The sequence below is a fragment of the Serinus canaria genome, chromosome 5 (genome assembly GCF_022539315.1).
Source record: "Serinus canaria isolate serCan28SL12 chromosome 5, serCan2020, whole genome shotgun sequence".
Taxonomy (NCBI): Eukaryota; Metazoa; Chordata; class Aves; order Passeriformes; family Fringillidae; genus Serinus; species Serinus canaria.
In genome coordinates this window covers 25,526,270-25,550,515 of record NC_066319.1, presented here as the reverse complement: position 1 = coordinate 25,550,515, position 24,246 = coordinate 25,526,270, and the positions used below count along the sequence as shown (strand labels likewise).

Sequence of the window (24,246 nt, the reverse complement as noted above, 5' to 3'; positions counted from 1 at the left end):
CCCAGTGCCGCAGTCTTCAAAACATGCTGCGGCACTTTTGGAAGACTTGACTAAGCCTCCCTCCGGTTTAGTAAGAAGCTTTTCTGCCCAGCTATTTTGAGGTTTTGTCCTATTTTTCTCCCTTTTCTACTGGGCAACAGGTTTGCTGCAGGTCTGAGGATTCACAGCTACCTCATTATTTAAGATTCTACCAAATGTTATGTCCTCCACTGGTTGTCAAAGGTAAAGAATTTTAATTAATTAGGTAAGAGATCAAAAGCAGCCACACACACACACTAGGGGACTGGCTGATGAAAACTGCCTGGAAGTCAATTTAACAAGTTTGACTCCAGTTCTGGTAAAGTCTTAAACCAGGGAAGTTTGCCTTCAGCTTCAGGTGACTGCTAGTACTGCTTCATTTGCTTATTTGTCTTCTTTTCTGCTAAACCAAGCAAGGTTACAGCTGAACTGATCAACACACAACTGTTCAGCAAACAATTCTACTATTTAGGTGCAGTTTTATTAGAGACATGGATTCAGTATTGAAGAGTCTCCAGTACTCACTGGAGAGACCAAGAAAGGAGAGACCAAAAAGGGAGACCAAGAAAAAAACAATGTAAAAATTCCTGTCTAGCTGTTATGGACACAAGGAAACAGCTCACACAAGAAAGACTACCCCTACTTCAGCAGGAAGGACCTTTTCTGAAGTACAATGATGGGATTCAGAACTGGACCCAGCAGCTACCTAGATTTGAAGAGGGCAATTACTCCAAACAGCATGACTGTTACTTGTGAATGTCATAGGTCAACTGCAACAGAAGAGAGACCCCTTAAATCCACCTCTGATAATTAAAATATCAGTTACAATTATTTGGCCTTACAATAAAGCACTGCTGCAAAGCATATCTCCACTGTTTTGTCCCAAGTACAGACTTCACTCTCTTGCCAGAAACTAAGACCGCATCAGCCTTCTTCAGCCCACCCTTCTTGTCTACAGCTACTTCTTCAGCTAAACCCTCCCCTCCTCCCAAGCTACATTAATAAAGGCAAGTAGTGAACGAAGTCTTGTTACACCTCAGTCTTCACGCCCCAGCGCAACTACATTCCTTTCTCTCCAGCGGGTATTTAACACAGTGAGATTTGAGACACAAAATATCCCTGCTTCTTTCTGAGAAATCTGCTACTGCAGGGGAAGGAAAGGGAAGGAAGGGCTTGGCTACTTTTTATCATCTTTTCAACACATCTTTTTGAAACCCAGTGTTCACTTTTGACACAAAAAGTTTTGCCCGGTTTGGTTGTAGTGGCCCTACTCAAACCATTCTACAGTACAGATTCTAATTATGTTTAACGATCTCACTTAAGGGGATTTTCTTATCTTCATCTCTGAGCCTATCATCACAATTGTGCCAGCTGGAAGATCTCCCCAGATGGCATGTTAAGCACAGTAGCCTCACAGAAGAAAGGTATTAACAGCACTCCAGATTCCTGGGAAATGATGAGGGGAAAGAGGTCCAGCTCTCCAAAGGCAGCTGTCCTTTTTCAAAGAGGACAAAGCAAGCTGCCTCTGATGTGAACAAAGATGCTGAAATCTGCTTTGAAGCATACACAAGAACTTTTCTTCATTTTATGGTAGGTTTCTACATCTTTACAACACCACAGGATTCTCCTTTACAAAAATCATAAAAATAAACCACAGAGCTTCACCTTCAGAGCTTTTGGTAAGTAAACTTGAAGGAGACAGCACCAGTAGAAGTGGATTTATCTACTGGCAACCCAGCAGCTCAAGTATTTCAAAATCCCTGTACCAATTCAGGCTGCATTTGGGATACAGCCCAATAGCATTAGTTTTTATGCTAAGCAAAAATTACTGAAGAATTGTACCTTCACAGAGCAGTAGAGCTGTGCTCAAACTGCACATGTACCACATATTGGCTCTATAAGGAAGTGGATTCCTTCTGTGCACCTAGAGTTTTCTAAAGGCATCTACCATGGTGACACCCAAGCAACATGATCAATTAGTTAATAAAAACAGGCACTGAAATAATGCAGGAATACTTGTTAACTTACAAATTAGGATTTCATGGTCCTTGTCACCACTAATTCTAACGTGGCCAAAATGCTCATAAGTCTTGGAAAGATCCCAGTTCAGAACAGCATTCTGCCTCATTCACCATCAGTCACCTGTTAGCTTTGCCTCTCAGAATTTGTTACTGTACCTCACTGACCAAAACTTTCCACTTTAAGGAAGAAAGAATGAGCAAGACATCATACTTGCTCAAGTTACACAATGTTTATCCTAAATGTTATTCTTCCATTGTGGGTTATATACAGCTTAAGGTAAAGGGAAATTGTTCTAAACTGATAATTTATTACTTTGTGCAGTAATCTATCTATATAATGATGGAAAATTATGACCAAAACTTTCCAAGAGAAAGTTTTCCATCCACATGTGGATGGGCTGGAAACCACTCAGCCTTACAGCCTATCTACTGGAACTGGAAAGAAGCATTTGAGAGCAAACCAACAATCACTGCTGGAAAAGAAAAATCTCCATTCTTTCAGCTTCCAGAGGGACTTAGCACTGAGCTATGTGAGACAGCTACACATGTGTTGAGCAGGCTCTTAGATGGATTAAAACCAACTCACTCATTTCCTGTTCATCCCCTTCCTCCCTTTGCTGCGAAGGAGACCATCATCACTGCCAGTCAGTGCAGGACCTGACAGCCAGGAGGGGTATGACTCAGAAGGGCTGAGGAGTTCAGTGGCTTCCACTCCATTCTGCAAAGCAGCTGAGGATGAGGGGTGCAACAGGGGAAGACACAGTGAAAAGAGATGAGACTGTGGCTGGATGTTGCTGCAGTGTCGGTTGGCACACGAGAAGCTGCTGCACTGACATGCACTGTGCACTGCACAAGTGCAGTAAAATAAAATTTGACCCAGAACTGTGCAGTTTTCTGATTTAAACACTCATACAACTATTTATTTTAGAATATTACTTGTCCTATCTCCAAAAAAACAGAATAAAAACAAACAAACTAAAACCCCAAGGTGATAAAGCTGAAGAAGGAACAAGTCTAACTCTTCAATCAGATCATGCAGCAAAAAGTAGCAGGATAAAAGACTCAATATCTTCATTTTAACTTTGATCATCCATCTCCTACTGTGCCTCCCTTCCTATCTGCAAATAAGGATGATTCATTCTGAAATGGGTCAGAATACAGGGGCATCTAGATCATGTGTTCAGCAAATGTACTGTGCACACACACAGAGCTAGCCAGGGACCTGTGTCTGTACTGTCTACAGTAATTTCTGAGACAAAGCCAGAGAAATTCATTTTACTATGCCTCAGAGAGAATTCTCACATATCTGCCTTTAGCAGGAGCTGCTATATGTAAAGAACTACTCAAGAGCTGAAAGTAGGAAAGAATAAAAGAATATGCAGGTTGAGATTGACCAACTCAGCACATGTGCTATGTATCAAATACCAGTTTTCCCAGCAAGGAACACTAATGTAAAAAAATCCCTGAAATCTATCAGTGGCTCCAAGTTGATGAGCAGAGCTAGAGGGATGCTTAAGCTGACCAGAGCATGACAGCATAGTGTTTAAAAGGCATTGCACACTAAAGACACAAAGTGCTATGTTCCTGCTCCTCAGAAGAAAAAGCACAGGATGCTTCCTCAAGTAGACAAGAGCCTCACCAGAAGATCAGGTTCCCAGCTGGCTATCAGGATCCACCGAGAGCCAAGAAAAGAAGAACAATGAGAAGTAAAATCAATCAATTGGTCCCACCAACCTACAAGGCTTAAAAAAACAGTAAACAAAACACCAAAACCAGATAAGGTAACTAAAGCTATCTTAGCAGCTGGTCTAGAATTTAAATGATAGACATTTCACACACCCATTTTTTCCTTTTTAATGTTAGTCATCCTCAGAGGATTTTCTTAGTTTTGTTTCTCTTCTTGTTTCCAGGAAACAGAGCCTCAACTACCTACTGAAAAAAAAAACTCAAAAAAAAAAAAAAAAAAAAAAAAAAAAAAAAAAAAAAAAAGAGAATAAACTGAGAAGAGCAGGGAAAATTATGCAAAGCAAGGGAAGTGAAACAAAAGTAGGCCAGAGCAATGGTCCTATCACAAGAGGTGAAAAAAATGGTACATTTCTGTACTACCCTCACAAGAACAACTTTGTTACTCACTGCAAAACCCAAACAAAGATCCAATTAAGCAACTTCAGTTTTGATTCACTTGACAATATAAAAACAGGTGAATGCAGGCAGCAGCTGCAAGACCGTTGCAGAGGATACAATTTTCTCACTTATGTTGTCTTATCTCCGAAGACAAGAGCCTTACATCAAAGTGGTAGCCTGGAATATCTGCAGCACTCAGTGTCTTTAGCCCTTTACCACTGACATGAAGAAAAGGTTTCCTACAGCACAAGCATCCCATAAAAAACATATTAGGATCAGCACAGCTGCTGTCTCACTGCCAGAGAGGGAGCCCCAATAGGGTCAAAGCAGAGAAAGGATAATATGTGCAAAAGCCATTGGGAAGAAAAGGAAAAAATAATATAACACTCAGCTCTTTGGCACAACAGTGGAGTTGGAATGAGTTTTGTTGCATTGGGAATTGCTTCTTTCATCAGTTTAAGAAACTTCCCAGGAGATTCAGAAACTCAAGGAAAGAGAAAACTCAGAAAAACAATCACATTTTTCAAAAAAATTATTTCAGGCAAACCAGAAACCCAAATTAAGATTACACTCAAAGAATGCCAAAGCTTCTTATGCTCAAGTCCTCATTCACATAGTTGCTTGTATACCAGACTTGGATGAAGTCACAGTGCCTGGAGCAACTGTTTTGATCTCAACCAAATCAATCTAGGTATGTTGAAATTGTTCTTAGGAAAATACAGCGCTATTACGTAAATTCAGCTTTTAGGGGCAGGACTGGAGGTGCAAAGCATCTCTGCATGTCAGCATTGCAAAACCTCCCTACACGAGCAGTGGGATGAGGAAATCACTGGACTACAACTGAAGATGACTGAGTTGCATGCACAGGTCATGAAACAACTGTGTCTGAGCCATGCCCAGACTGCTACATCAGACTCATGTAAGTAGTTTGGTGTCCAGTAAATGCACAGTTCTGTCTGATCAACAGAATGTCACAGGGTCTGGTTGGAGTCCTGTCACCAGTGCTGTCCCCCAAGGTTCAGTACTGGGCCCAGTGTTGTTTAACTTGTTCATCAGTGACTTGGATGAAGGAGCAGATGCCTCCTCAGCAAGTTCACTGATGACACAAAGCTGGGAGGAGTGGCTGATACCCCAGAGGGCTGTGCAGCCCTTGAGACGGATCTTGACAGGCTGGAGAGAGGGGCAGGGAAGAACTGTCAGAAACCAGCAAAGGCAAATGCAGGGTCCTGCACCTGGGAAGAATAACCCCAGGCACCAGCACAGGCTGGGGCCAACCTGCTGGAGAGCAACTCTGCCAGGAGGAACCTGGGGTTTCTGGTGGACAACAACTGAGCCAGCAGTGCCCTTGTAGCCCAGAAGACCAGTGGGATCCTGGAGTTCATCAGGAAGAGCACTGCCAGCAGGTCCAGGGAGGTGATCCTGCCCCACTGCTCAGCCTATGCTCAGGGCCTGTCTGGAGTGCTGTGTCCAGTTCTGGGCTCCTCAGTACAAGAGAGACATGGAGCTCCTGGAGTGGGTCCAGCAAAGGGCTAGGAGGATAATTAAGAGACTGGAGCATCTCTCTTATGAGGAAAGGCTGAAGATGCTGGGCCTGCTCAGCCTTGAGGAGAGACAATGGAGAGGGGACCTCATCAGTGTCTACCAGTGTCTCAAAGGACAGTGTCAGAGAATGGAGCCAGGCTCTGCAGTGGTGTCAAGCAACAGGACAAGAGGCAAAGGGCAGAAACTGATGCACAGGAAGTTCCACTTGAATATGAGGAAAAGCTGCTTTACTGTGAAGGTGACAGTTCAGTTCTTTACTGAACAGGTTGCCCAGAGAGGCTGTGGAGTCGCACTCCCTGGAGATATTCAAGAACCATCTGGATGTAATCCTGTGCCAAGTGCACTAGGATGACTCTGCTTGAGCAGGGAGGTTGCACTGAATGACCCAGTGTGGTCCCTTTTCAGCCCTCACTCTTCTGTGAGTCTGTGTAATTCAAACAATTCAAACAGAAGCAAAAATATACAAACTGAAGCCAGTGTACCAGAAAGGCCAGGATTCTTCCAAATAAAGAGACATCCACTCTAAATCAGAATGGGGGAAAAAACCCACAAAAACAACCAACCAAACTAAAAAACCCCACAAAACCCAACAAAACCCAAACTGAACAAGATCATTAGATTGTTAGCCTGAGACTGTATGACTGCAGCAAATCACAACAGTATCACGCTAGCAACGGCACAAAAGCAGCTAGTCATGCAAGCCTTTAAACTTTCAGAACACACATCTAGTATGTTCCTGCCCAGGCCATGAAATGTCACCACCAACAAGTAAGGACAGGAATTCCCCTGTAAAGCCCTAAGGAACCACATAACCTTTTAATTAGCCAAAAGAAACCCCAGGTGTACTCACACTTGATTAAATCAATGTCAGGCATGCTCATCAAAGGACATTGCTATTAACAAAGCTAACCTACCTTCAGCTATGCAAGAGCCAAAATACCTGTTTACTGCACTTATTTTCTTCTCTCTTTGCTGACTTCAAGCGTGAACATATTCGGTGTCAGAAAAGATACACAGGAAGAGGCAAAACACACCAGAATATATTTGCCTGGCTTCAAAAAGTTCAAGCATAACAGATGCTGTTGAACACTGATGTGGACCTCAAATAGCCTGCAGATTAACAGACTGTCCACTGACAGAAAAAGAGGCAATAGGCATAAATTAAAGCATTAAAAAAAATTTTAAACCCTTTATTTTTATGTTTTTATTTTGTTTGTACTACTGTGAGAGTAGTCAAACACTGGAACATGGTGCCCAGAGATGGTGGCATCTCCATCTCTGGAGATATTCAAAAGCGGTCTGGCCATAGTCCTGGGCAACCTGCTACAGGTAACTCTGAGCACCAGGGTTGGCTAGATGATCTCAAGAGCCTCCCCCAACCACAGCAACGTTGTGATTTGGTGAACTAGGATATCACCAGGACAGGCAAAAATTTCTAGCCAGTTTCAGTGACTCCATCTCTCATTTTAGCCACAAACACAGAATCTTTAAATGCTGCTAGCACACTTACGGTACCCTTGAAAATTTATCTACAACTGATGTGGAAGTTCTTGTCTTCTAATTCCAGCTTTCATGTCTTAAAGAGTATGTCCATGCAATTTGACTTGGAGTCATGTCCTTTGTCTTCTCTTTTAGCTTGCTGACAGCAGAACAAGCTCAAAGGAGAACCAAACTCATTTTGATTTCTGCATTGCAGCAAACCTCTCCAGCCCTCACCCATGTCCCTGTAGGTAGCTCTTTCGCTTTCCATCAATGTCTCCTTCTGGATACCTCTATTTGAATTTAGACTACAATTGACAGATGTGTTTCACTCCAAAGAACCCACATATAAGCAGGTTAAGGCTGTTAGCCTGAAATATTTCCTCACATTTGGCTGAGGCACATGGCAAGTCATAAATTGCAAGGCATCTACAAGAAGGCTTCTATCAATTCATTGAAAGCATTATTTGCTCCATTAGGTTTTCATTGGATTGAGAATCACACTGAGTTATGCCTATGCTCATCACACTACAGAACACAGTGAAAAGTCCACAAAATGTATTTAACTCCCAGCTCAGAGCAAGAGGAATGAGAGTAGTTCCATTTAAAGGGATCTCATTAAAATTTGATAATGCAATCCCTCTCCCTTGCCAATTAAACTAACAGAGCTGAGTCTCACCATTCTCTGGTGTTTAAAGAGCAGTAAATAGGCTTCCTATAGAAGATGATAGTGGAAACACCCTGAATCTTTATGTTAATGCATCAGTCATGGTTTATTTTAGTTTGAGGAATCTGGTTAGTGACTCACCCTGCTGGATAAGCAACGAGGCCAGTTCTGGGGTCGCAGGCTAGTCCTCTGCCTCCTGACACGGTTATGCCCAACACCTTCTCCAAAGTCACCTAGAACATACAAGAAAGAAAACAGAAAGTACCATGAAATGTGAGTGTAGTTCAAATAGACCCATAAGACAGATGTTGATGGTCTGGTTCACACTGGTTCCCTGGTTCCTAGAAATCCACTGAGAAGCACCAGGTACAAAAGTAACCCCATTCAACTTTCAGTATAGGCATAGGAAAATACTGCTGGGGTACAGAGAAGGTGTTATCGACCCACTTTCTTTATGCCAGAGCATTGTAAAAGAGGGTTGCAAGAAGCAGATAGTACTGGTGAAAAGCTGGGATGCACATTCATTGGCCACAGATTCCCATCCTTCCAGTAAGAGCAACCTACCACTGTCTCTAGAGCTTGGCTCTTTCCTGAAAACAGTTTCCAGGCTGACACATTCTCTTTGCTTCCTCCATCCAATAGCAAGTGGTTCAGCCTGGTCTCAGCCTTGTATTCCTAGGAATTGAATAGTCCGTTTTTCCTATGGTGCTGGAGGTGGAAATCACAACTAGGGGTCGAGGGTATCTCTTGCCAGGAGTGTAAGACAGAACACCATAAACATTCACAAGCTTGCTGCATACCAATGACCCTTGCAAGAGACTGTAATCTAAATGTCCCCACACTCCCCTCAGGCAAAAATCTCCACTATTTTTAGGAAAAGAAAAGAAATGCAACTGGGAAGAGCTATTTGGAAGATATAAAGGCCTCTGAGGTAAGAAGCTGATAAAAGAAAAAATAAAAAACAAAAATGGGAAGGATGAGTGACAAATGAACATGACACAATGTTTCAGGAGCACTTCCTGGCAGAGAAGGCCAGGGAGATTCAGCGATTACCCCAAAGCAAAACTGCAGTGGGATTACACTGCACAAAATCTGGTTTGTGGCATGAAAGGACTAAACCTCTGAGCACAAAGCAGTTCTCAGCCCTGGAGTTATTTTAACCGACACAAAATTATTCCCTTTCCTTTACATTTGCACACCTTCATTTTATTTATTATATATTTGATGCATACATTCCTCCTCAGCACTGCTGTCTGTGCCAAACTCAAGGATTTTACTGGGTCACAATCTTCTGGTTTTAATTATCATCATCTAAGTCATATTTGGTTAAGGCCTTAGGGGCATGGACACAGCATCAGAAGTTACTATTGTAATAATTACTACTGACTTTAATAGCTGCCCTGAAGACTAACATCTTGCATTTATACCGAGGTGGAGCATAAAAGGCAGGGGCGGGGCAGGTTTCCCACGCCACCCTGACCACACACCTTACCAGACCTGAGGAGTTTGGCTGCAGGGTGAGACACAAGGTCTCACTGAGCTCAAGCTTCAGCTTACTAGGTAAGGGGACAGAAATAACCCCACACAGAGAACCACCTTGATTCAGCAGGTAAAACAGGGCTGAGGTGCCACCACTGAACATGAGCCATCCATGCTTTCAGCTAGTTCAAATTTTGCCTGCCTTCAAACAGTGACACGGAAAGTGGAAGATTTCATTTTCCAATCTCTCTGGAACAACTTGGTCTTTTTTCCCCTCCTATTAATAATATGCCCCAGGTACCTTAAGACATTATGAGAAACCACCAAATTCTCCCCTTCCCTTGCAAACTGAGAATCTCTGAAAATGTGGCTTTTACAAAACTCCAATGGATTTCTGTTATGAAAGAACATGCAATTAAAAATGCAGTCACAAATCCACTGATAAAGAAAGAAGCCATTAATAAAGATAAAGTTATTAGTATTGGAACAAGGTTGGGGAGAGGAGTGGGAAAAGCCAGGAGGATATCTACTCTTCCAGACTTGTTAACAATACTTCAAAATAAATCTTTTTAAAGCAGCTCAAAAACATGCAGAAAGAACTCACTGCCTCTGCTGCTGAGATTCTGGCTAATATCAGCAGTTCCCAAACTAGAAGAGGTTTGAATTCCTACAGAAAATGCATTCTTGACAGCAAAGGAGGAAGTGGAAGAGACATGTGCCATTCAAGTAGTTCCATCTAGATAACGCACAATTACTTGATGCTGTCAGCAAACATCAATTTAGCAATGCTGTGATTACACTGCTCAGTGCAGGCTTTAGCTCAGTCTGGCTGTAATTGCCACTATCCTAAAAGGCACTGCTTGACCTTGGCTATGCAGATATTCAGCAGCAATTCAGCAACCTACTTTCACCAACAGGTATGTTTTTTCTCTGCAAGGATATTTACCAAGCCTCTCAGTGTGCAGTCTTACACCACAGCTGAGCTGACCTTACAGGAGCCTGTCTTGGAAGGGACAGTTCCTTCCTCCCTCATCCTACTCAGCCCAGTGATACCCCCCTCCATTTCCCTCACTCCAGACAGCCTTGGCATGGAAATTACTTGTCCAGGAGGCCAAACCAGCAGAAAATCATGTTCTGCTTGTAATTTTCTGTTTGTTTTCTGTTTGCCAGCCTGGGGAAAACCACAGGAAGTCCAAATTCAGGGAAAAAAACCCAAAACAAACATACCCTTTCCCTGGCAACTGGATCAATCTAGCTGCATATCCAAAACCCAATCTGACCCCTCCAAGTCTTTAAGAAGAGGAATCAAACAGGAGCACTAACTGATTTGTCTTGACACTCTCACCTCACCAATGCCAAAATGTCACTCTTATTCCAGCCTCCTCTCTCACTCTAAAGTCAGTGGAGGTCCCCTGCTGCTTTCCCAAGAGACTTTTTGTGGCAATGCTAGGATGTGGAAAGTCTACCTTTCACCTATGGTCAGCACACAGCTTGACATAAAGGAGTAGCTCAGCCTTCCAGTCTAATTATTTTACTGCCAGTGAGTATCTTCTGGCCTCCAACAGACCATCTGTTCCTTTAGAAAAAGGCAACTGTCAAGGCCATACCTCTGATATTGACAGAAAAAGTGTTGCAGAAACAGATAACTGTCTCTAGACTACAGATTCATAACTAACTTTCTAAAAAAGGCTGCCCCTCTTTTGCTCCCAGTCTTAACTTCAAAAACTTTCTAGTGTAAAGAACTTGAAAGGCAACCCCACAAAGCCTAGCCAAAGGCAGCACCTCCACTTGATAATACTTGAGTATTAAAACCCATCAGAAAGGACGCATAGAAATTTAAAATGTAACCAAATGTGGTCTTATGAGACTTGTGAGCTCCACTTCCACCAGCCTGCCCAAAACACACCACAGTTTTTTTCCCATGACCAGCTTCCAGACAAGGTAACACAGGGGCAAGAGACAGTCACTTTGCCACAAAACTTGAGAATGAAAAACGTTTCAGAGAGAAAAAACAATAGGTAACAACACAGTATGAACTGGATGCTTTTAAATTTGCCAGCTAAAACAAGTGAATTCTTAATATGAGTAATTAGGGCAAAACCACATCAACTTGAACTTACTAATCTGGAACTAAAATTTGTCAGCAAAGGGCAGATCAGTCAATACAGGTCTGCATTATCCCACCTCTGAAGTTACCACTTCCCCCTGTGGTAAGGGCAGTCTCCCAGTCCTACACAGCCATAAACACTGCCATTCACATGACTCTCCCAAGTAGTACTTCAGCACATCCCAGTCAGAAATACATTATTTTGCACACCTTCCCAAGTCTGATCTGAGCCACAGGACCTGGAGAGTTCCCCTGCAGATCTGAGACTCTTCATTACCAATAGCTCCTGTGTTTGCCCAGTTTGCACCCTACAGCTGTCAAACATGTCACTGCTTGCTCAGGCCTTCACAGGCAACTAATGGGCCACCTCAACACCCCTATCCAAACCTGGAAACAACTGCATGATTAAACCTGTCATTTGTACCTAAATTAGAGACAGGAAAGGAGGCTGACAAGCTGCATTTGTTACTTCATCTTGAGGCTTCTATTAATAGCATTTGGCACTTTCAGTCAACATTCTCTATGTGACTTGCTAGAGTTGTTGAATTGATCCACACAAAACCCTTCTGCAGCTTGTTTTGCACTGCCACTTCGCTATCTGAAACCATCCCATCTCCTTTTCTTCAAGGTCAACTTTTACTCAAATTTCGACGCTCAATATACACTCTTAGGCACCAAAACCCGTGCAGCTAACACCTGTCTTGCACAATCTGATAATCAGCCATTTTACAGGCTTAAATCTAAATTACTTGGAACTGCATAAATGTGTGTAAAGAAATTTTTGTGCCTAAGCAGATCCCTTACTCTGTTCCTTCCACATCAAATCCCAGCACCATGAGATAGGTAGGACCAAACCAACAGAGTCCTAAATTGCAGGACCCAAGGCACCAACAGGTATTCACAGCAGCTGGGCCTTCCAAGAAAGAGGGGTCTCACTGCAGCCCAATCCCACCTGAAGTCAAAGGGCTTATCTGACAGCAGCCCTTGCTTCCATCAGGCACAGCCCAACAGAGTGCATGGGGTAAGCCCATGCTTGGGGACAGAAGCCATGCCATCTCTGCCTTCCTACTGAGGTACAGATAATCCTTTCAGAAAGACTGATCTGAACAGCCCCAGCAAGCCTCGTCTGGCTTTTCAGAAAGCTCCATGTCTGACCAGCTGCACCCAGGTCTCAGAGTGAGCTCTTTCTGTTGTTTTGAGGAAGTTATCACAAACAATTGCTTCCATATGCTATAAAGACAACACAGAAAACCTTGAAGGATCAGCCCAACTTAACCTCCACCCACAAACACTTTCCTCTTTCCCATCATTTGCATTCCTTTGGGACCATCTACACTTGCAAAGCCACACAGGAGTACAGGAGCACTGTGGCCTGTACATCCAGCCAGGACTCTGCTAGAAAGCAGTAGTAAACACACCCAGCACTGCAATGATTTCCACCAGAATGGGTGCCAAAAGGGACAGTCTCATCATGCTGACAGTCCTGCCTGACCTGTCACAGGCACTCTGCCTACAGCTGCACTGTTTCACTGCTGAACCCCTGGGTAGGAGCTCCTGTATCTGTGCCTGTTTGCACACCAGCAGATTTCTGAGGTCTGCCTTCATCTTAAAAGAACGAGAGAAAGAGTCATTTTCAAGAGAAAGCCATATTTAGGCTCTAGGCCACCAGGCATCCCTCAAAGAGTTTTGCCTGTAGGCTGAATAATAGCCTGCTCCCACTCAAGCCACCATTCTCCCTAGGCCAGCAAAAGACAAAGTTAGGAGTTCAACAGTTTTTGAGCTCCTCATCCTCACACTCATATGCGAAAGAAATTAGAGTTTTCTGACTTGATTATCTCACCTCCTGCCTTCTTGTGCTATTTTTATTCTCTTTTGGGCCCAAAATCTCATTGTTCACTACAAGCACAATTCATTTAAGCATGGAAACAAAAAAGCAAAGCATTTGAAAGGATCTGTGCTACTCTCCAGTAGCTCAAAATGACAACCAAGTGGAGAAAACTGATGTTACTGTACAGGGCTGCCTACACACTCTAGTACCTACAGCATTAAGCAAGAGGCTACAGCCCAAGAAAACCATGTCCAGTAAGCAGGTATGTCTGTTCCAGACCTCATGAGATTGGCTACCTTGGATCAGAGGCTAATTTCTAGCCCAGGTTTATTTTTCCATTTGCAGCCAAAAGCAAAGGAGGAAAGTCAGAAAGAATGGTATAAAGAAATGTATGGATAAAGGTTAAGATGAAGGAAATAAAATTTGATTCTTTCTCAAGTCCTGTCAGTCTTCCAATCTCAAAATAAATATTCTCCATTTTTAACTTATTACAGTAGAATTCACCACCATGAGCTTATCCACTCGGTCTATAAAAGCTTAGCATACACCACATCTTTTGGCAAGGAACTCCACCAGTCTGATATATTGCAAGATGAACCATCTTTCATTATTTGTTTCAAACCTGAGTTTTAATAGTTTTATTTGACATGCCTCAATCTTTGTATGGGAAGAGACAGTGAACATTCAGTCCCCATCCACCACCTTTAGGTGGTTCATGATTTTGTAAGGAGATATACTACCACCTCAAGTCATCTGTGTCCCAAGTACAAGAGTCTTGTTGAAGTCACTTTATGGCTCTCCTGAAAGCCATTTCATCTCGTTTATTAGCTCTTCTGTGAAGCCCCTCCTATGTCCCCTACATTCTTCCTGAGACGAAGAGGAAACACCAAGACCACATGCAGCTTTCCAGGCATGGCCGCAGCAAGTGTTTACAGAGCAGGATAATACAGTCTGTTTTGTTTTCCATTTTTTCCCTCTAATACCTTACTCTCAATCTGCCTTTCTGACATCTAAAATCATTTACAGAGAGCAAGAGGTCACCCTGCTCAACAAAGTCACAGGTAAGACCTGCTGCTGCTTTGCATTTGGAAACGTATCCTCCAGCCCGATGGAATGGGAAATCCTATTCTTGAATTAATAGTTTGATTTCAACATGCCCCTTTCTCTCCATGCCATTGTGAGCATTCATGATCAAGAGCATCCTCAGAGAGAGTTCTTGCAGCACAGCTATTCCAATCCACTCCAGAATGGTTATTACAGTAAATGTCCACAAGCAGACAAGCTCTACTTTAAAAGCCTTCCCACGGGCCTATGCATAACACAGTTAACATTCTAACCCATTTAATTAAGTGGTGGCATCGAGCCAGCATGACAAGACAACATCCATCAGAGTTCATCTACCACCACTGCACAATGTGCCTGCCCTCATCCCTCTCTCCTGCTTGAAAGTAGGCATATTAATAATGCATGTGCAAAGGCATGTGTTCCTGAAAAAGCAAAGGACACAGAAATCCCTGAGACACATGGCCCATGAGGGTTACTTCCAAAAGCCTTCCCTAGCACATAATCAGTTGTAACTAAGTAACAATCTTGGTGGGGAGAGGGTGGGCAGGGGAGAGGAAAGGGAGTGGCTACATAATCACCTATCTGTTCTTTTGCCAAAAAAAAAGAAAAAAAATATAATGCTTTTACTGATCAACTTGAGACCCCGATGCTCTTTGGTCCAATACACTGACACAGGGAGCTCCAACATCAGGCCTGAGTTTGACAACAGCACCATGGTTTGCACGTCTGTCTCTCTACATTCTGCTCCTGGAGTTTTCAGCACCTCTGCATGCACTCCAACATGTTTTCCATGCTGCTACACAGCAAAGTCATATCAAGGCACTCTGGCATCCAATACGTGAAAATGCTGGAAATGTAGCTGTACATTGTCAGCGTCAGCATTTAAGAAATAGCTGTCTATCTTACATAAGTGAAATTCGATACAGAGTGCCAAATCTCACAGCTGGCCCTGTTTGTACATCTCCGCTGCTGCCCCCGAGCCCCACCACACAAAAGCACGTCCAACCTCCAGGGAGCAGTGCACACGTTGTAGGCACTAATCCATCGTCTGAACACACTGTCTGATGGCCTGTTACTGCTGCAGAAAAACAAAGGCTTGAAGTTTTACATTTAGTTCTGCTGAGCTTCGTTTGGCACATAAAACACAGAGCACTAATTACAGCATACTGTTCTACTTAAGGGGCTGTCAGCATTTCCACTGCAAAGCCTTCATTTCAGGGCTTTATAACACAGCTGTGAAATATTCATTTTGCACTTCAGCTTAACATGCAAAGGTCTGGCTTTGGACCAGGTTCCCCTGCCTGATTTTTTTGGGGGGGGGTGGGGGGAGGCGGAGTTAAGGTTTTTATTGTTGGTCTGGCAGGGGAAGGGCTGAAGATGGGTGGATAGAATTAACTGCAGAAGGTGTTTGACTTACAAAAGCACACAAACAACAAAACTACTCAGCTCCATAGCTGGTTTCTGCCCCTCACCTACCCAGTGTGCTCCCCTGCTTTTGTATGTGCATACGGAATATGCACTTCTAATTTTCTTTTACATGTAAGTATTTTATATTTTTTTAAGAGGTTTTTCTATCCTCTTCCTCTTCTCCAGGCAGTCTTTCTTCCTTCAGCAACCAGCACTAGGAAACAGTAATGTCTTGACAAGCTTGAAGACTGAAAATATTCCACCTGCACAAGGCAACAGTAGCAAGCCAAGGTCCAACACACCACCCATTCGTGAGGTCTCTGGCTGACAGAGCAGTCTCCATTTCTCTCACTGTAAGCTTCCTAAGCCTTGCCCACAGCCACCATTGCACCCCCACGCCAACTGCCCAATTGACCCTCCATGAAACTGGTTTCATGCAATCCAATACACAGATATAGTCTGATATTTAAGGTGTTTCCAGCCAATACCCAGTTTAAAGGCAGTAATCATAGGAAAAAGGATTGAGAGCTATGAGCAAGTCCTCACAGTTAACCAATTTAAAAAAAAATAAAGTGAAAGAGGAAAAAAAAACACAAAGCAAAACAAAACAGAAAAACACCTGCCCAGACCATCATAGTATGACAAAAGCAGTTGCCAATTTGATGCAATTTGATTTCAAGATAATCAGGGAACAGTCTCCCACAACACAAGTTATGAATGGTGCTCCTTGGCACAAGAGTGGCAAGAGCAGAAACTGACTTCCTGAAAGGTTTTGAATCACATTTGTAAACCTGCATAAAATCAGAGGTGGGATGGGGGTATTCCAACAGAAGTGCTGAGCCTCAGCAATAATGGCTCTGCCAGGTGTGTTGTACAGCAGTTGCAACTGGGGTGTGCACACATTTATTAAAAATTATCCAGGCATTTGGAGAAACAGAACAAATCAGGGATGAAGATGGGAGAAACGGAACACAAGCAACCCGGGGTCTCCACAGGCTGTCTTTCCACAGTGTGCGTGCGTTTGTCCATCTCTCCACAGAGCCTCTCTTGCCTGCTCTCCCCTCCTGGCCTCCTCACCGTGCTGGCCGCCTTCAGTCCAATTCCAGCTGTCAGGGCTGCATTCCTGACCCATCAGCCCCAGCTGTCGAGAGCTACGTGCTGAATCTGCACTCTGCCTTCTTCTTCATGCACCTGAAGAAAGGCAGTCCCGGGCAGGCCATAAATACCATTGCACACCCCCAGGGAGTGGGTGGGAGGCTATTAAAAGCACCTCTACCAGCAACCATAGTGAGGGAACTTAGAACTGGCAGCAGAACACACCTGCAAGTGTTCCTGCAGCCTGCAAACAAGACATGTAGAGCATTAATTTCCTACCAGCTTCTACAGCACAATCTAGCCATCATTCAATAATCTTCTGTTTCTTCATTTAACAAAGCCTGGACCACCAATTTTCTCTTCCCCACCCCCACACTAAGTTCAATTTCTTCCTAAATACTGCAGGGATGAGGAGTGGTCCATGTAACCTTACCAACTCCAGCCAAAGGCATGACAAGCAGCAGTTTCTCCTCCTTCTACCATTCAGTCATCATTCTCACTGTAAAAGCAACACCAACTCAGACTTTAATGAGATTTCACAAAACTTTCAGAGAATCTGAGCTTCAGAGATACAAGTGTGGTGAAATGACAGGGAAAAAGCATGTGTAAATTTTCCACCATTGTCAGTGTCCTCATGATGCTATTTTGACTTTGATGTGGGAAATTCTTGTTTGTTGGTATAAGCAAAGTTTGTGAAGACTGTGCGATGAATGCATGAAATTAATGCAAAAAGAAAAAGTGACATCAAACAGGCTACAGGTATTCCTGGTACATAAAGAGTCAATCCTGATTTGTTCCAGACTAAGCATCTGCACACGGAGTCAATCGGACCAGCTCCACAGGCAGTTAAGCCCCATGGAACACAACAGAGACACCTCTGTGTGGGCAGACTTCAAAGAAACCCTTCCTTGAGCTCTTGGGACCTGGAATTCTGCAGGACCACTTCTTCACAAGAACCAGACTTTTCCACTTTGCAAATGTGTATTACTTTTTCATAAGGAAAGAGAGCAGACAAGATACCAGACTTTACATAGCGTATGCTTTGCCCTCCCAGATATGCAATTCGTCCAGTGATTTTTTTTCTTTATAGTAGAAGATGAAGCCAATTCATCTTCCCCTGCATCAAGGACTACCTATACAAGTTTTAGATACAAATACGAACTTACAACACTCCCCTAATCTGTCCCAGCACCAGACATCAGTGGAAGCAACTTCTGACTTTCTGGCAGTCTCACATACTGGTCTCCTCCAAACCCATGCACGGGGGCCTGAATATAGGCAAAGAAAGTGCTCCAGTGAGAAGAAATGGCAAGGGGAAAAAAAAAAGAGCCAATATAGCTCCCTTGGGCAGAGTTTCAGTTACTCATATAAGGGTTTGAAATCAAGCAGGAACAAACGGTTCTCTCAGCATAAGGGTCACTGTTCATCATCATTAATCACCACTTCCCAGATAGGAAAGGCTCCTTCCCCTCTGTTTTGCCCAGGCTTTAGCACTCACAAAAAGCAAGAGGCAAGAAAAAGGAAAAGAGCCAAATAGGAATGTGGGCATAGGCTGGCAAGGTTACTCCCTCTGTGGCTCTGCTGAAGTCCCTCCTCTTGGTCTTAGCCCTGAGCTGAGCCTGCTCCTAAATGCAAACAGGCAACGGTTAAAAGTCCACAGCTTCTCGGGCATTCGCTCCAAGGAAACTGTGGCAACACCACATAATTCCTGACTCCGAAGCAGTCAAACACAGGGGCCATAACACTGCACTGCTAACACTGATACCGTCATGGCAAGGAGCTCCCTCCTAAATCACCTTCTGCTGAACTCTATAAACAACGCATACATTCAAGCTAAACTTGGACACAGGGAAGAGAGAGAGGGAGCAGAAAGCCTTCCCCACAGTCAACCCTGCTGAGGGGAGCCACAGAAGGAAAGCCACATCTCAGCACTTCAAGAAAAGCATCATGTTACAATCTCCTTCCCCTTAATTTCTTCTCTGGGTCTTATTTTTGGTGTAAACGGATCTGTGAACTGTTTGACAAGGCTTGGGGGGGAACTTAGTGGTTCATCTCGAGTCCAAGAGTTGAAACACACAGAGCTATACAGGATGAAGAAAAGCCTTTTGATCAGCCTGCCTGAAGCAACACACATAATTTGTTTGTGATTTCTTTATTCACCCATGACCCCATGCCAAATCAATTAATTTTCATCCTTCACCAGTGATTTACACAACCATTCTGCCCTAAAAGTCTCAAGTGCCGTATCTCATCCCTACCTTACCCACCCCACATTGTCATGAAGCCAACTATGCCTTCTAGAGAAGAGCATATCTGTAGGAAGTCTTAAAGAGACTGTAAGTAGTGTCTTAAAGAGACTCTGTATGTAAAAGCCCCACCTTTTCATGCCCAGATCCCTTACACAGAGCAGGTATCTCAGAGCTCACCTCTCCTGTCACCTGAAGGATCTCGTCCGTAACTCCTGAACTGCTCCAGGACAAGACACCTTGTCTTCCCATGCATGTATCTCCCTAATATTTCAGTGATGTTATGGGGGAAAGCACTTGCATCCTCAGGGAATGAGAAAATGGTTCTGCTGTAAGCTGATTTAAATTATGTTAAAAAATTACAAACCAGCAATTTAAAAGATGTTTAGATGGGAATAAACACAACAGAAAGGACAGAGTAAGAACAAAGCTTTGATCACACAGAAAACATCCCTATGGAAGGAGGCAGGAGGTAAAGAGATTAGTATTCCATCTCTCCCTAAACATTGTCTTAACTATTTATTATTTGTTTCACAGTACTTTCAAGAAGTCCCAACAAACACAAAGCCCTCCAGTGCTTACAGCAGGCAGCAACATGTAATCTCACACATCTGGCAATCTATAACCAAGTACAGGACTAAGTGGCAATACCACACAAACACTGAGGTTAAATGTCTTGAACAGGCAACAAATTAGCAACAGAACTGGGAATAATCTTACTCCCTCACAAATCTCAGCAGCTATCTACTGCATAGATCATGCTGCACCACTGCTGTACTTCTCTCCCGCTTGAGGCCAAGGACAGTATTCTTAAAGAATGCTTAAAAATTAATCAAAAGAAAGCATAAGAAATTTCTTTCTTTTGCCCAAGCCAACCAGTATGTACAGAAGGAGACATTTGAGCTTCCTGCCTGTCACCTGCCAAGATTCACTGCCTAGCACTAGGCAATCCCTTCCTGCCCTCTTCCCTGCCCTCTGCCCCAAAGAATAAGCCTCTTACAGAATAGACTTTATCAGTATCTTGCCCTTCATGAGTCCTGGAATTAAGAAGCTCTTCACATCTGTCCATCAACATGCATACTGAGCACCCAAGAGATTTGTCCTGTTAGCCAGAAAGAAGACCACATCCCTCAGGGGAATTGATACATAGGAACACGGGCCAAAGATTAAGAAAGCAAACTGAAGAGAGCAGCACAAGCACTGACTTCCATCATCTCCTCAACAACCCTCCTGCCACTTCCCCTCCTATTCCAGTACAGGAGAAAGCCCTTCACCTGTAACACGGTGTCCCTGTCACGTGCCCCTGCTGCTCAGCCACCAGCACAGACAACTCCAGCAAACTCATATGTGCTCACTCAGGTACCCACCACTGAGCCATCTTTCTGCTGCAAAGATGCAAAGTGGTAAGCCGGGAGAAGCCATCATCATCCAACAGTCACAGCAGATGCAGAATTCAGTTTAGTCTTTTCCAAATAGTTCAAATTTCTTACAAGTTTATGACATAGACCTAGCATCCCAAAGACCTGAATGCTCTTCCTCTAAGTCAGCAGCAAGAAACACCATTGATCCTCACTTTTGCACACACACACATACACTCTCACACACACGCAGAGGAAACCACCACTAGACAATAAACCACAGAGAGACAAAAGGTAATAAAGGTAACTACAAAGCAATCCTCAAACTCATTAAGTCATTCATTCAACTTGATTTCATTCTTCTCTTACTCTGCCCCTAAATCACTTCTTCCTGTGATTTTTCCCAAGCAGATTTCAGTTCATTTTCCTGAAGGAAACAAAGACTGTAAACGAGGGCTACAGTAGCCCAAGACAAGATGACTTATAAGTCATCTTATAAGATAATATTTGAGTAGTTGTTAAAGTGACTTAACAGAAAGAAAAAAAAAAAGAACATTTAAGTCCCTTAAAACCCTAAAAGAGGGAGTAGCTCTGGAAAAGAAGTCTCCTCTAACTTGCATTTAGGTTCAGGAGTGCAGGTAACTGGTAGAATTACCAAATGTGAGAACTGAGGAAGAAACACCATACTCAGAGAAAACAATTTTTATCCACAGACTTTAAAAACTCTTGGTTTTGTTACCATGTGGTTTCTGTCACATTTCAAGAAAGCAAACCTTTGCAATAACCACCATTTCTTTACTGCTCTTTTTTAGAAATTCAGAAAGCCCTAGCTCCAGGGTACAACCAACTCTTGTTGCTTCAACACTCCACAAAGCACTGTTGCTTTTGCTTTCTTAGTTCTTAGCAAAAATTGCTGTTGTAAAAAGCAGAATGCAAAAGTCGAGATTATGGAACTCCATTCTTCAGCAGAGAGGCAATCCTCCTAATTTCCTGGAGGAAAATAAATAGTTTAGACACATTCACCTACTTAGAAGCATTCAGCAGAATCTGTCTGGATAAGAAATAACTTTGAGTGATACATGTAGTTCAGAAATACCTGAACTAAGTACATTTCTGCAGTTTAAACAAAGGAGATAATAACCAGGCAAACACTTGAAGAACAAAGCAACACAAAAGAGAACATCCACGCGAGCACTACCATGCTAACCCTGGTTAAACTGTATTTTTCGCCAGTAAAAAGAGAGCTGTAAAGCTTCTAGGCAGCTTGTGTCCACTTCCGGCTGTGGTGCACTGGCAGAGAGGTAATGGGCAACTGCTGGATACAAGTTTTGCTGTCACCTCTGCACTAGAACTGGCTCCTGCATGAAGCCAGGCTGCAATTCCCATCACTGACCAGAGAAGAGGTGTTGGATGAAACAGAGCTGATGGCCTGCCAGAGTTGAATGAACGCAGCTGATAATTTGCACTCTTAAACAAAAATGCAGAAAGAAATGACTGTAGAATTGTTTGTGGAGCACTGAAACCTGAAAATGTTCCCATATGTACACTGTCTTGTCTGTCTCCTAATTGCATCAGTCTGTTTAAGGAAAGACAACCTGCAAACGTGTATGCAGGTTGATACCTGCAACAGAGCACTTAGGAGATAATACTGTATTACTGTCTCTGTTTAAAAATTAGCCAAAGACAAAAGAAGTACTTAGAGTTTAAAAATGGAATTAACATAATCCACAAGCAAAGACTAAAACTGGCTGCTCAGTGTTTATCAGTACTTTCTGCTATTTCTGCAGAGGTCATTTCCTACATTTCCTTTAGGTGAGATACAGATCTATTAGTGACAGAAAGGACCACAGAAATTGGCACAATCTGCCACAGCAGCCAAGTTGACTGAGCAAATACTTGCACTAAACAATCTCAAAACAGAACCAGAAAGTTACTTTTAAATTGCAAGAGTTATGTTCACAAGCACTGCTTGGGAGAAGTCCTATGCATACTCTCCATGGTTCAAAAGATGATAGCAGCATCCTGATGCACCCGTGAAACCACAGATTATGCCACTCCAAAATACTGCTCCCTACCATGCGTGACATCATAATGACCAAGGCAGCTCCACAAGTGCCCACACTACCTGCCTAACAGTTTTGATGAGGAAAACATCTAATAATTCAAGCAAATTCAGCAACAGTTCTGGAGTCAGAAAAAACTACAATTGCCACAGACCAAACTCTGCAGTGTTGGGCCACCAGGTTGCTGCAAACTGAATCCTATGGGATTTCTGACAGACGTTTCACCGCAAGAGAAAAGAGCTGAGCAATCTTCAAGCAGGAAGCCAATGCTCCAGACCCAAGCACTTAAACTCTTCCCTGAAGGCATGCCATATGGCATTTTGTTGTTGCTTTCAGCCACCTTCCACAGCCTTTTCCACTGGAGATAGAGTATCTGGAAAGTCTTCTTGAATCAGCTTTAAGGAAGGGAAGCCCTGGGTCTACCACTTTCTTCTATTTATACCAACAACATTACTGCACCAGTTCAAACATATTTTATATATAGCTCTGTGGCTTATTTCCAGGCACAAGTAACTCAATGCTGGTGTACATATGTTTAGACCACAGCAATTGGAAACAATGTCCCATAAACTCTGTTAACTGCTGATCCACTGTAACCAGAACAGGCTCTACAACTGCAGAAACACAAACGATGATAGGGGAAAAAAAATTAAAAGTTATCCACCCAGAAGCTAAATAAGCCAGTTGCCACCTGCACAGCACTGACAGATCTCCACTGTAGCCCCAACAGATTTATAGCTGTAAGTTAACAGCCAGCTCTTGTCACATCAAGATACAGTGTCTGACTGCCAAGACACCACATGGAGGTGACCAGGGTGTGGGCCAGCATAAGGGCAGACATGCAATACACAGAGCATCTGCCAGTATCCACTTGCAATTTGAAAACTTAAGAGTGGACAAACAGAAGATAGTTAGATGTGCACAGCTTTATTTTCAAACTCTCTACTGAAAATACCAGCAGTGCTACTATATTTTACTGAATCTGACATGAATCCAGCACGCATAAGCTCACACACTGAAAGGAAACAAGAATGGCAAGAAGCAGGAGCCCTGGCTAACACCTGAGGGGTATTTACCTCAGCACTGGTTGCAGGGGTCTCAGTGACACTTAGACAAGGAAGACACTTGCTAGAGAGCTCACAGGTTACTGATGCCAGTGCTGAGCCTAGGCTTTGATACGACTTCAGGTGAGCCAAGCTGCAAACAGCAGCCCACAAGCAAAAAAGCAAGAGGTGATAATTACCATGCCTTTCACCACTCTCCCTCTCACAGGCTTAAAACACAGCCCTGTCAGTCTTCCCAACACACATAAAAACAACCTTTCATCACATTTTTCTTTGCAACAGCAAAATACTGGGAGGGTGGACAGGGGGGACAGATATGTGATTAACATGTTTTTTTTAAAAAGCTTGCCTTTCTTTTGCCTGAACCCAATGGGACTGAACTTTAAAGAGGAGTAAAGCATAATCAAAACTTCACAAGTATCTAAAAAGGCATGGCACCTTTGGTTATGGGAAGTGGAAAAGTTAATGACCACCGTCTCAGGCCTCTGAAGAGACAGGCGTCTCTTCTTCTGGGTATAAATAACCTAGCTTTATCCTGCAAAAACCTGTTTGTAACTTTAGGGATGAAACTGCTCTTCCTGAACATGCCAGGTCAGCATCTTGCTTAGATCAGAGGAGGCTCTGTCATTCTGTCAGAGAGCTCCTAGATGGGGAGAAAAAGGGAAACCAATTTCAAGGGTAAG

The 24,246-nt window shown here is 43.2% G+C and overlaps 1 protein-coding gene across 4 annotated transcripts in view; it reads right to left on the bottom strand.

Moving 5' to 3' along the window:
- Positions 1-24,246, bottom strand: part of MAPKBP1 (mitogen-activated protein kinase binding protein 1) — a 529,170-nt gene that overhangs the window by 491,842 nt on the left and 13,082 nt on the right. For all 4 annotated transcript variants that reach the window (XM_030239799.2, XM_050975227.1, XM_050975226.1 and 1 more), the window contains exon 3: positions 7,993-8,084. In XM_030239799.2, coding sequence (XP_030095659.2) covers positions 7,993-8,084 — 92 coding nt within the window. The remainder of the gene's footprint in view (positions 1-7,992; positions 8,085-24,246) is intronic.